This window comes from Haliotis rubra, unplaced genomic scaffold, assembly GCF_003918875.1.
Source record: "Haliotis rubra isolate DU_JTF1 unplaced genomic scaffold, ASM391887v1 Scf2, whole genome shotgun sequence".
In the NCBI taxonomy this organism is placed as follows: domain Eukaryota; kingdom Metazoa; phylum Mollusca; class Gastropoda; order Lepetellida; family Haliotidae; genus Haliotis; species Haliotis rubra.
In genome coordinates, this window is record NW_025766002.1 from 8,218,016 (window position 1) to 8,230,913 (window position 12,898).

At 42.3% G+C, this 12,898-nt stretch overlaps 1 protein-coding gene across 1 annotated transcript; it reads left to right on the forward strand.

Moving 5' to 3' along the window:
• The first annotated feature begins 1,466 nt into the window (after positions 1–1,466).
• LOC124275503 (guanine nucleotide exchange factor subunit RIC1-like) lies at positions 1,467–6,118 on the forward strand. Its single transcript, XM_046711085.1, has 2 exons — positions 1,467–1,483; positions 5,443–6,118. The coding sequence occupies exons 1-2, from the start codon at positions 1,467–1,469 to the stop codon at positions 6,116–6,118; spliced, it is 693 nt and encodes a 230-aa protein (XP_046567041.1).
• Positions 6,119–12,898: the final 6,780 nt, after the last annotated feature.

Below are 12,898 nucleotides of genomic sequence, written 5' to 3' on the forward strand. Positions count from 1 at the left end.
ATATAAACCTTTTATAATGAATAACCATATAATTTGAAGTAATGTCAAGGGTATTTCAGTAAAGTGCAGACATGATCATCGTTAGTAGAAGAGTAATTTTAATTATTTTAAATAGAAATGAATATCTAATCGGTAACGTCCCTCAGGTGGATTGACTCAGGTTTCATTGCTAGTCGTTTGCGCCACAGGAGGAAATTTCTTCATTTAGAAACACCGATAAAAAATGTTGTTGTCATGGAAGAAAGAAAATAATGTCAGTGTCAGGCTACATTGAATGCTGTGCAGATGTCAGCACTGATGACACTTGCCTTCTGTATCTGATTACTGCAACGTATCTACCAGAACGAATGTAGCTAAAAATTAAGATGTAATCTATCCTTTTCACAAAGATGTAGTGTTTACGCATTCATGGTAGCTGCCTAATATTTTGCTGCAGATATGATCAAAACAGACAGATATACCACTCGCGTACGTGTATTCATAAATTATGCATGTAAGACAGTTCGTTGAACTCATTTGGTCGTTGTCAGTATCAAGTCAGCTATCAAACACTCAGCAACCGATGCTTCAACACAATGGAAGCCCGACAAATGGTTGTCAAGGTCATATACCCCACGGAGAAGTGTTAATTGCAACGACCCCCATGACCGAAAGCTATAAATACCTTTTAAAAAGTGGCCAAATATAAAATAGTTTTCATTTGAGATTACACTTTCCCGCAGCCTGATAGTGAGGCACCAAATCGCATGCGCTGTCTAACCCATTCATTCACCGGGACGTCCGCAACCCCCTGTCGGACTTCTAGTTCTGTGGAAACCTAGGTTGCCCAGTAGGTTTGATCGCTGACTGGATCACCCTGAGAGTACGATTTAGAATCCTGCATGGGTCACAGACCCAAACGTAATACAAATATAGCATGCAGCTTTGTGTTCAACTCGCAAAAGTCATCAATGACGCCCTTATGACACACGGGCTGTGCTGCGATCATCTCGCACAAGTCATCAGAGACGCCCTCAAGACACATGGGCTGCGGTGCGATCATCTCGCACAAGTCATCAATGGCACCTTTACGACACATAGGCTGCAGTGCGATCAACTCGCACAATTCATCAATGACGCCTTCACGACACATAGGCTGCAGTGCGATCAACTCGCACAAATCATCAATGACGCCCTCAAGACACATGGGCTGCGGTGCGATCAACTCGCACAAATCATCAATGACGCCCTCAAGACACATGGGCTGCGGTGCGATCATCTCGCACAAGTCATCAATGGCACCTTTACGACACATAGGCTGCAGTGCGATCAACTCGCACAATTCATCAATGACGCCTTCACGACACATGGGCTGCGGTGCGATCAACTCGCACAAATCGTCAATGACGCCTTCACGACAGATGGGCTGCGGTGCGATGAACTCGCACAGCTTTTGACTCGCGCTATCATGTTACTGCAGGAGCGGAATGTTCAACTTGTTGAGGTCAGTAGTGATATCATAATGATACCCAGAAGACCGTGCATGAACGTAGTTGCTATCGCTACCAGCCACTGTTTTGTTGGATTCATGTTACTGCTATGGTAAAGCTGATGTTACAGTAGTTTAATACCACACACTCTGGCTCACTGAAGCGGATGTTAGAAACATCACGACGAGAGTACTCGCCATTCGGTAAAGAGGGAGTGGTGTGAAAATGCAGTCCTGTGTTAAACAACAGGAATATAACAGTCGACATGGGGGCTGTTATTGTAACAGATACTGCGCCATTGCTGTAACGACTCAAGTAATTTCATTCAGCATTTTCAAGTTCTCGCTATTCTATTTTCATTATGAGTCGTGGGTTCTGTCGTATTATCATCGATGGGTTGCGTATATTGCCCTCCTGTTATCCTAACAGCACTTAAGTGGTTTCGTTTCCAGGTGACTAATTGACTTGTCCTTGCATGTATTTGTTACGGCTGTCACAGATGAGGGAGGATACACCCAATTTGTCTTGCAACACAGTATCTATTCCAATAAGAAGGGGGGTCTGTGGGATAGCCCAATGGTTAAAGCGTTCGCTCGCATGCTGAAGACCCGGGTTCGATACAATGTGTATAGCCCATTTCTGGTGTTCTCCCGCGGTGATATTGCTGAAATATTGCTAAAAGCGGCGTAAAACTAAACTCACCCACTCCAATAAGACGCATTGGTTTTTTTCAGGAGAACATTTGATTTGACCTTGTTCAACTAGGGAAGGGTATGTTCGCCTTCTTGTGACCACCTTGTATCATCTCTATGTGAGTGAGTGAGTATGGTTTTACGCCGCTTTTAGCAATATTCCAGCAATATCACGGCGGGGGGACACCAGGAATGGGCATCTCTATGTGATAGTGGTCTATACACCCATGGTTATGATAAAATCGGAATCGAACATGGGCTTTGCTTTACTAAAGGATTGTTTCGTGATTATGGAATCAGTCTCCTTTATTGTTATCTGTGTACACAACATGTAAGGTTCACGGTTTTATTTTCACCTTTTGCATAAATATTTATAGAATATTAGGTTCCACTTTGTTACACTTGTAAGTTGATACATTTATGGATCGAAAAATGTGCCTGGAAATTCAGAAACGGTATCCAATGCTAGCCCTCTAATATAATGAGTTCTGAAGTGTGGAAATTCTCACAGTATCATATAATAGAAACAGTACCCCTTCATGCCAGGTGCACCTCACAACACATGTCAGAGCTGTTCAGTAAGAACGTTTCAGAATGTCTGACCATTCTTGTAAAAGACATTCATTTAATGATTAATATAAATACTCCCTACTCTTTGTAAATGCAACATATTCAAGCAAACCATTTATCACCGTAACGAGGTTCACAGCAATAACAGCCAGATCGAAATGCTAAGATGTCACGCAGACAGAAGGAAATTACTTCAGATATGAATAACGGTACCTCATAAGCCATAGTCATGATTTTAAATCACCTGGGAAACATGATGCAGGGAACATGGTCACCTTCTTTGTTTCAGTTTCTAAACAATTAGGCTAAGGCTTTTCCCATTCCTGACACGTGCCTCAATATGCTCGTGGTCAAGTCTCTGCTGGACTGTGCCCGCCTGTGTGCCATCATTGTAAACTGCACCACCTTTAATTGCCGTACACAGACATGTGCCCTGCTGGATATATTTGACGACGATCGTGTGTTGGACAAGAATTTGAGATGCTTCACAAAATCCAATGAAGGTACAAATATCTTTGGTCTGAGTGAGTTAGTGAGTTTTACGCCGCATTCAACAATATTCCCGCTACATGGCGGCGGTAATCGAGTCTGGAACAGACAATCCAGTGATCAACATCATGAACATCAATCAAACCGAAACATGAGTCTCATTAACCTATTCAGACAATGACCTACTTTTCAGCCGATCCGAATTTTCTCGAGTGAAAGGGAAAATAGATATATTACAAATAACTATGGTTACACTGAATTCCAATTTTTTGTTTATTAAGAACATGGTATTTATAAATGAATTTTAATTTTAAACTTTAATAACATCGTATTTCTATATTTTATGGCGAGGTGTAGGCAGCATGTCGTTAACTAAGACGTCACAGACTGCCCCTAGTGGATGAGGTCGTAAAATGATTCACAATGCATCTGGCTCACTGACTACACCGGTTATGTGTTTTAACGCTTATTCAGTGTAGTTCTGTAACGCACAATGTGATTGATATAATATCAATTCCGTACCAGACCGCCAAACTTTTCTAGCGACATAGCCTCGTTTTGAGATTTCCACGATTTCCAGGTTTCCGTTTGTCAGAGCTCGCTGTACGACAGAGCACGCTGCACGACGTGTTTGCAAGGATTAGACGGAGCGTAGTGTTGCACTATACAAGTGCTTAGATGTGTCATATTATACTGATTAATATTTATGTATCCAGTTAAATGATTTGGTCTCAAAATTCTGGACTGGTTATTGTACTAAGTTGCGCAAGAGGACGCAACCTAGTCAACAGGAAACGAAACTGTTGTGTAATCAATGTTTTGACTTGCTACGCAATTGGGATACGATGACATGTGTCAACCACGTAAGCGAGCCTGACCACCCGATCCCGTTAGTCGCCTCTTACGACAAGCATGGGTTACTGAAGATGAATTCTAACCCGGATCTTCACGGGTGTCTTTGGTCTGAAGGTTACATGAATCTGTAAACGCATGTACGTCGCTTAACAATTCAACAATGTCATTTTATGTAATAGACTTTAACTTATAGGTCGTATTATGACAGAAATGTTGTCATCAAGGATGACATCCTTTCTGATCAAGTTCGAATACTCACGAACGCAATGTGCAAGGCCGTTGATGCCGACTTAGAGCATAGACCGTAGACCGCACAGAGTGGCGCCCAGACCTCCACCCTATCGAACATGTGGAAAAGGGTTATATATCTCCCTCTCTCGACGCCATGTCCTGGCAACAAGGCTACAGGAACTTGACAATGCTCTTCCTGAAGAGTGGAATATACTGAAGACCATGGATCATTGACTACTGGGAGTTTTGCGATATTTTTACAAAATTTTGTTGACGTTTCGGTTTGGTGAGATATTTTCATATTGACAGGTGATCTTTCTACTGGTTGCTTACTCTTCGTTGGTATTGTGTGACACGTGTCAACGTATCTTTGTTCATTAAAACATGTCTCCTCGCAATATTGTCTTTAGCTATTTCAGCCAGATTCACACAGTTTGTATTACCCTTTAAAATGGGTATCTTAGTAAACTTAGTTTTACATTCCATTTCCCAACTCTTCACTGATTAATATGTTGAGATGTAAACTTTCGAAACTTAATTCAACTCGAAAGTTCAACAGGTTATTTATTTCAATGTGAGATTTTGTTAATAATCAATAATCAATATATTTCATTCTGTTGTTTTGACAGGACTCCCTGCAATGTCAACATCTACTCAGGCCTCGATGGGATTAATTTCCTTTACGTCATGTCGTGGATCTTCATCCAAACCTGAGGGAGAACAGCCTGTATCAACATCATACGAAACCTCCCCCTCTGAGTCCGGCTCTGACATTCGAAGCACAAAGAAGACATCTTTGGTTTCATGGGACAACGCACCGACTACTGGGATCCCTAACAGAAAGAATTTCACTATTGCTGGAAGCAGGGTGACATCAAAGATGCCTTCCACTGCGTCAATGTCCACTTCGATCACAACACTCAGTATCAGCAGCCCTACAACGTCCGGTTCTCCAACTACTGACGCTACAGCTACTACTGCGTCACCTACAGTCGACACGACCCCTACCACTACCGCCTTTAGTCGTGTTGCCTTTGCTACCGGTTTTACTAGCACAGCAACTACAGCGGTAGTTAGAGACAACAATGTAGATCACACGACTTCATCTGAGCCATCTCGTGAACCTCCCACAACAGCTACTACTTCAACAACTACCCATATTCCCACAACAGTTTCCCCTACTGCGTCATCTACCCAACCTCCCACGACAGCAACTACTTCAGCAACATCTACCCAACCTCCCACTACAGTTTCTACCACTGCAACATCTACCCAACCTCCCACAACAGCTACTTCTACTGCAACATCTACCCAACCTCCCACAATAGCTACTTCTACTGCAACATCTACCCAACCTCCCACTACAGTTTCTACCACTGCAACATCTACCCAACCTCCCACAACAGCTACTTCTACTGCAACATCTACCCAACTTCCCACAACAGCTACAACAACATCTACCCAACCTCCCTCAACAGCTTCTTTTACTGCAACATCTACCCAACCTCCCACAACAGCTACTTTTACTGCAACATCTACCCAACCTCCCACAACACCTACTTTTACTGCAACATCTACCCAACCTCCCACAACAGCTACTTCTACTGCAACATCTACCCAACCTCCCACAACAGCTACAAGGACATCCACCCATCCCCCCAGAACAGTTTATTCTACTCCAGCTACACGTTTTCATATTTCTATAACTGGTTTCTATCCCACTCTGTCTGCAACAACTACTTCCCCTACACCGGCTACACCGGCTACACCTACGACTACAGCCACTGCTGCAAAGTATTCTCCTGCCCCTAATGTAGAGACGGAAGGGACTGATGTACTAACAAACACTACCACGAACCCTACTGCGATCATCACAGCAACCACAAGCACCGAGGACCATATTCCTGCTGGTCATCTGAGTATGTCTGTATCTGGTCGTGCTATTTGACACATATGTTCTTCTTAATTGCGGTCGGTCGGGTAGCCTAGTGGTGAAAGCGTTCGCTCGTTATGCCAAAGACTCGGTTCGATTCTCCACATGGGTACAATGCGTGTTGCCCATTTTTGGTCTCCCCCGCCGTGATTTTGCTGGAATATTGCTAAAAGCGGCGCAACACTAAACTCACACACTCACTTATGTTAATTGTTTGATTGTTTGATATAAACATTCAGACCATGTGTTTATATATTTAACGTATATCTTGATTCTGGGGGGTTGGGGGTGGAGGGGGAGGCGTTGGGATGGGTGGGTGTGTGTTTAGCCTAGTGGTTAAAGCATTCACTCGTCACGCCACAGACCCGGGTTCGATTCCCCACATGGGTACAATGTGTGGAGCCCATTTCTGGTGTCCCCCGCCGTGATATTGTTCGAATATTGCTAAAAGCGGCGCAAAACTAAACACACTCACTCTGTGTGGACTGACACATTAAATATAATCCGACTTAATAGTGATCTTTGTAAATATCAATGAGAGAAAGTTTTGATTCTCAAATACCCTTTCAATTTTTGATGAGACATTATTTCCAGGAATGTGTGCGTTTGGAGGAACATTCTACAACGGTTCATGCTATGTATTTTGCAACAGGCAGGAGTCATTTTCATCGGCACAGGTAGGTATTATACAAGTTATATTCAGTTAATACCATAGCCCCATTCGCCAAACATAGATAAGATTCGGACCCGTCACCAAATCTCAAGCCTCGTTCAAGTGGGATTTTTGATTTTTATAAAGCGTCTTGAACGTAGCCTAAAAAAGAACGACAGTAGCGTAATGGTTCGAGGGTGTTTGTCCTAAAACGAATATAACACCCTGGACACACGAAATGATGACATTCTTGCATAAATCCATTTTTTATTTGAACAATTAATATGAGCATGTGTTTGTGACGCATGTCACCGATGGTGTAAAATACAACCTTATATGTCGTAAACACCTTGTATCAACAATATTGTGATTCATTAAAACGTGTTTAGTGTACAGTCGGAATTGTGTACAGTCGGATTCCTCGTGGCGTCGGAAGGAGTTTCGTCACGTAATATTATTCTCTATGGGAATATAAAACAATTAAATGACCTGAGAGGTTCACTCTCATATTAGAAATATGTTACGTCTTCTTAAACGTAACCCGTGAAGATCCGGGTTAAAATTGATCTTCAGTAACCAATCCTTGTCGTAAGAAGCGACTAACGGGATCGGGTGCTCAGGCTTGCTGACTTAGTTGACCCATGGCCTCGTATCCCAATTGCGTAGATCGATGACCATGCTTGTTGATCACTGGATTGTCTGGTCCGGACTCGACTATTTACAGACTGTCGCCATATAGCTGGAATATTGCTGAGTGTGGCGAAAAACTAAACTCACTCACTGTTAAATAACATGAAATGACACTCGCAATTTGAACCACTTTAGTACAGAAACACGGCCACGTGGTAATGTCCTGATTAACAAGGCTTCAACATTTTCAGAGACACACCATTAGATTAACTATTCGTAATTTTTCAGACTAACTGTAAAGCCAATTCAATGACAATGATTGAAGCCAAAAAACGAAGAGATGGATAAATTTCTGGTCCGTTTTTTGTCTGGAAAAAGTAAGTGCGCTGTGCTAAAAGTTCTGTAAGTGGGCTTAATAAAGAAAGTCGTTAACTTGAGACCCTGGTTTAAATGGCCCAGTTCTAATCTGATATGGTGATTTCTAGTGTTAATATTCTGATAATATTCTTCTCCATTAGTTGTTTGATTACAATCGCATACTGCTTTATGAATGACTTTACTGACAATCGGAAAGTACAGTAATTATTCTTGAAATTGCCAAATTGTCTGTGGATTGTAAAGTCATATGCATAGACTTCTGTGAAGGCATATCTATGGACTTCTATGAAATATATATATGGACTTCTGTGAAGTATATATATGGACTTCTGTGAAGTATATCTATGGACTTCTGTGAAGTATATCTATGGACTTCTGTGAAATATATCTATGGACTTCTGTGAAGTCATATTCATTGTTTTTTGTGAAGCCGGGGGCGGTGGGGTAGCCTAGTGGTTAGAGCTTTCGCTTGTCATGCCGAAAACCCTGGTTCGATTCCCCACATGCTAAAAACGGCGTAAAACCACACTCACTCACTCACTCACGTACTCTGTGAAGCCATATACAGTCTGGGGCAAACGAAACGATACCATATTATTGAGGCTAATTAATAAAATATGACAAAAGATAAACAGAAAATCAATGTTGTAATTAGAAGACAAATAGGTGAGGAGCATGGAAAATCAAATTCATTAATCGAGGCCAATAATTGTTTGAGATAATTTCAAAAAAACACATTATATTCATATGTCCTGTATTCGATCACTCCAGTAAGATGAGATACGTCAATGTCTCTGACACAGAGACACTCCTGCTAGTCAATATCGAGTGTGGTCACCACCGGCATCGATGCAGGCTCTAACACGACGTCGAACAGATGAGGTCAGACGTCTGATCACGTGAGGAGGTATCCTGTTCCACTCCTCCCTCAAAGCTTGGATAAGGGTTTGTCTGTTGACTGGGGCGACCTGTCTGGCACGAATCTGTCTCCCAAGATGGTCCCACAAATGCTCAATGGGTGAAAGATCCGGAGAGCGTGATGGCCATGGCAGGACAACAACGTTGTTAGCGTTGAGAAAGCCTTGCACACGTTGTGCTGTGTGACATGGGGTGTCGTCCTGTTGAAATACAGTTCTTGGATTCTGTTGTAGGAAGGGTAGAACAACTGGCCGAAGGATTTGGTCGATATAACGCTGCCCATTCAAATTCCAACAACCAGATCTGTCTTTCTGTCACCACATATATTCCCCCACACCATAACGCCACCACCGCCAAACGGCTCAACCTCCTGCACGCAGCAACGTGCCGTCCGCTCTCATCTGCGTCGATGCACTCGTGTCCTGCCGTCAGGTCTGTTCAGGAGGTATCTGCTCTCATCGGTAAACAAGACTCTGTCCCATTGTCTGCGTTGCCAACCTTGAACGATGCGCCCATCTCACACGTCGACGCCGATGTACACGCCTCAGTGCTACACCACGGTAGGTCTGTAGGATCGGATACCATGCTGACGAAGTCTCCTGGACACCGTCCTTCGGCTGATACGATGACCCAGCGCAGTCGATGCTGATGATGTCACGGTGAGGAATCGGTTCCGCAAATGCAGGGTACGCAAGTAACGGTCGTCAGCTGGGGTCGTGACCCGAGGTCTGCCACTCCTCGGCCTGTCCTGAGTCCTGCCTGTCTGTCTGTAACGGGTCATCAGCCTGGTTATTGTCAGTCGGTTACAACAGAAGATCCTGGCGACGTGATTGTAGGTAGCGCCAAGCTGGATCATGCCGATTGCCCTTTCTCTCTCTTCTTGCGATAATCTCGGCATGGTCGCAAATGTAATCGTAAAATGTGGATGTCCATAAACATTTTCACGTGCTTTTATACCGAATATTTGTCACGTGTGTCATGTGTGCACGTGCACGAAACTATCGTGAATAAGTTCACTTTTCTGGGTTCTTGCTTTGCACGTGCATCACTGTTTCATTGAGTCAGCTTTGTTGCGTTCGGTTGAATGTTTCTAGCCATAAATATTCAAATATCAAAGTCCAAACACAAATTATCATTTTATAAAGTTTGGTATTGTTTCTTTTGCCCCTGAGTGTATGTGGGCTTCTGAGTGGGTTAGCATGATTTTACAATCACTTTCGGAGGTATTCCTTCAATCCCATAAAACAGTATAGTATATATACTGTCAGACGAAATTCGCCGTGTACTCGCCGAAACACCGCAATCTTTAGATCCTAAACACATTTTCGATTCTCATAGTAAACGCAACACCATCGATTAACCCATTCCTTGTCTGCTTCAGTTGTAGCCGCCAGCAAACATGGGTGTACATTTACTTTCGCATTGCAATTATTTAACACAATTAACGCTATCTATAGGCTGGTAAATCGTGACATACGTATATGCGGGGTAGCCTTGTGGTCAAAAGGTCACCTCGTCACGCCGAAGACCCGGGTTTGATTCCCCACATGGGTACAATGCGTGAAGTCTATTTCTGGTCTAGCTCGTCATTGCTGCAATATTACTCACTCACTCACGCAATGTTAATATTATATAATACCTATTTAACTATCATTTAAAACGTAACACGTAATTTAACTATCATTTCTAGCTGTCACACTAACCTTATGCATCTACACACTGTGAAGGGTGCAGTGGCTGGTATGCAGGTGTAATTCAGCTCTGTGTTCCAGGCAAGTATTACGTATGGTTGTCCGGTACCAAGATAGGTCAACATTGGGTGTGGTCAGAATCCACCCAAGAGTTCACATACACAAACTGGGGGACAGGTCAGCCGGACAACATGGGACGGTATCATAAAGACGCTGACTGCTTGGCTCTCCGAACTCAAACCTTCCAGTGGGAAGATCTGGCTTGTGGCGAACGCTCCGATTACGTGTGTGTCTTTAAGTAAGTATAACGATTGTCGTACCTGATAGTCTCGATACTGGATAGTTTTCTGTATGTAGGTGTGATAGTTTTCTGTCTGTAGCTTTGGTAGTTTTCTGTCTGTAGCTTTGATAGTTTTCTGTCTGTAGGGTTGATAGTTTTCTGTCTGTAGGGTTGATAGTTTCCTGTCTGTAGGGTTGTTGATAGTTTTCTGTCGGTAGTGTTGATAGTTTTCTGTCTGTAGCTTTGATAGTTTTCTGTCTGTAGGGTTGATAGTTTTCTGTCTGTAGGGTTGATAGTTTTCTGTCTGTAGGTGTGATAGTTTTCTGTCTGTAGGGTTGATAGTTTTCTGTCTGTAGGGTTGATAGTTTTCTGTCTGTAGGGTTGTTGATAGTTTTCTGTCGGTAGTGTTGATAGTTTTCTGTCTGTAGCTTTGATAGTTTTCTGTCTGTAGGGTTGATAGTTTTCTGTCTGTAGGGTTGATAGTTTTCTGTCTGTAGGTGTGATAGTTTTCTGTCTGTAGGGTTGATAGTTTTCTGTCTGTAGGGTTGATAGTTTTCTGTCTGTAGCTTTGATAGTTTTCTGATTGTAGGGTTGATAGTTTTTTGACTGTAGGGTTGATAGTTTTCTGTCTGTAGTTTTGATAGTTTTCTGATTGTAGGGTTGATAGTTTTCTGTCTGTAGGTGTGATAGTTTTCTGTCTGTAGGGTTGATAGTTTTCTGTCTGTAGGGTTGATAGTTTTCTGTCTGTAGTGTTGATAGTTTTCTGATTGTAGCGTTGATATTTTCTGTCTGTAGGGTTGATAGTTTTTGTCTGTAGTGTTGATAGTTTTCTGTCTGTAGCTTTGATAGTTTTCTGATTGTAGGGTTGATAGTTTTCTGTCTGTAGGGTTGATAGTTTCCTGTCTGTAGCTTTAATAGTTTTTGTCTGTAGGGTTGATAGTTTTCTGATTGTAGGGTTGATAGGTTTCTGTCTGTAGGGTTGATAGTTTTCTGTCTGTAACTTTGATAGTTTTCTGTCTGTAGGGCTGATAGTGTTCTGATTGTAGGGTTGATAGTTTTCTGTCTGTAGGGTTGATAGTTTTCTGTCTGTAGCTTTGATAGTTTTCTGATTGTAGGGTTGATAGTTTTCTGATTGTAGGGTTGATAGTTTTCTGTCTGTGGGGTTGATAGTTTTCTGTCTGTAGGGTTGATAGTTTTCTGTCTGTAGGGTTGATAGTTTTCTGATTGTAGGGTTGATAGTTTTCTGTCTGTAGGGTTGATAGTTTTCTGTCTGTAGCTTTGATAGTTTTCTGTCTGTAGTGTTGATAGTTTTCTGATTGTAGCGTTGATATTTTCTGTCTGTAGGGTTGATAGTTTTTGTCTGTAGGGTTGATAGTTTTCTGATTGTAGGGTTGATAGTTTTCTGATTGTAGGGTTGATAGCTTTCTGTCTGTAGGGTTGATAGTTTTCTGTATGTAGGGTTGATAATTTTCTCTATGTAGGTTTGATAGTATCCACAACTGTTATCAAATACACTTTCTATTTAAACTAATAATTTATTGCCAGCACGTTACCTTCCTGTTTGATCTTCAGTAACCCATGCTTGTCGTAAGAAGCGACTAACGGGATCGGGCGGTCAGGCTCGCTGACTTGGTTCACACATGTCATCGTATCCCCATTGTGCAGATCGATGCTCATGCTGTTGATCACTGGATTGTCTGTTCAAGACTCAATTATTTACAGACCGCCGCCATATAGCTGGAATATTGCTGAGTGCGGCGTAAAACTAAACTCACTCACTCACTCACCTTCCTGTCAAATATGTGTGGTCTCTCTGTACGTATCATACTTGTTTACTAATAATTAATTGCCTGTTGATTGTGTGGTATAACTGAGAATCTAGTGCATAATGCATCAAGCCATACGTTACTACACCTGAAATAATTAGTGCCAATTCATTTCAGATGGAATGGTACCACATTTCCTGCAATATCACTTGATGGGAAAGCCAGCTTATTAAGTAAGATTTCTTCGGAAAATTATGCAAAGGTCTTTTATGCATAGAGTGGTGTGTGGTGGTGTGTAGTCCTGTGCATAGATTCAGGTAACAAGTCAGATGCAGTTAAGCAGC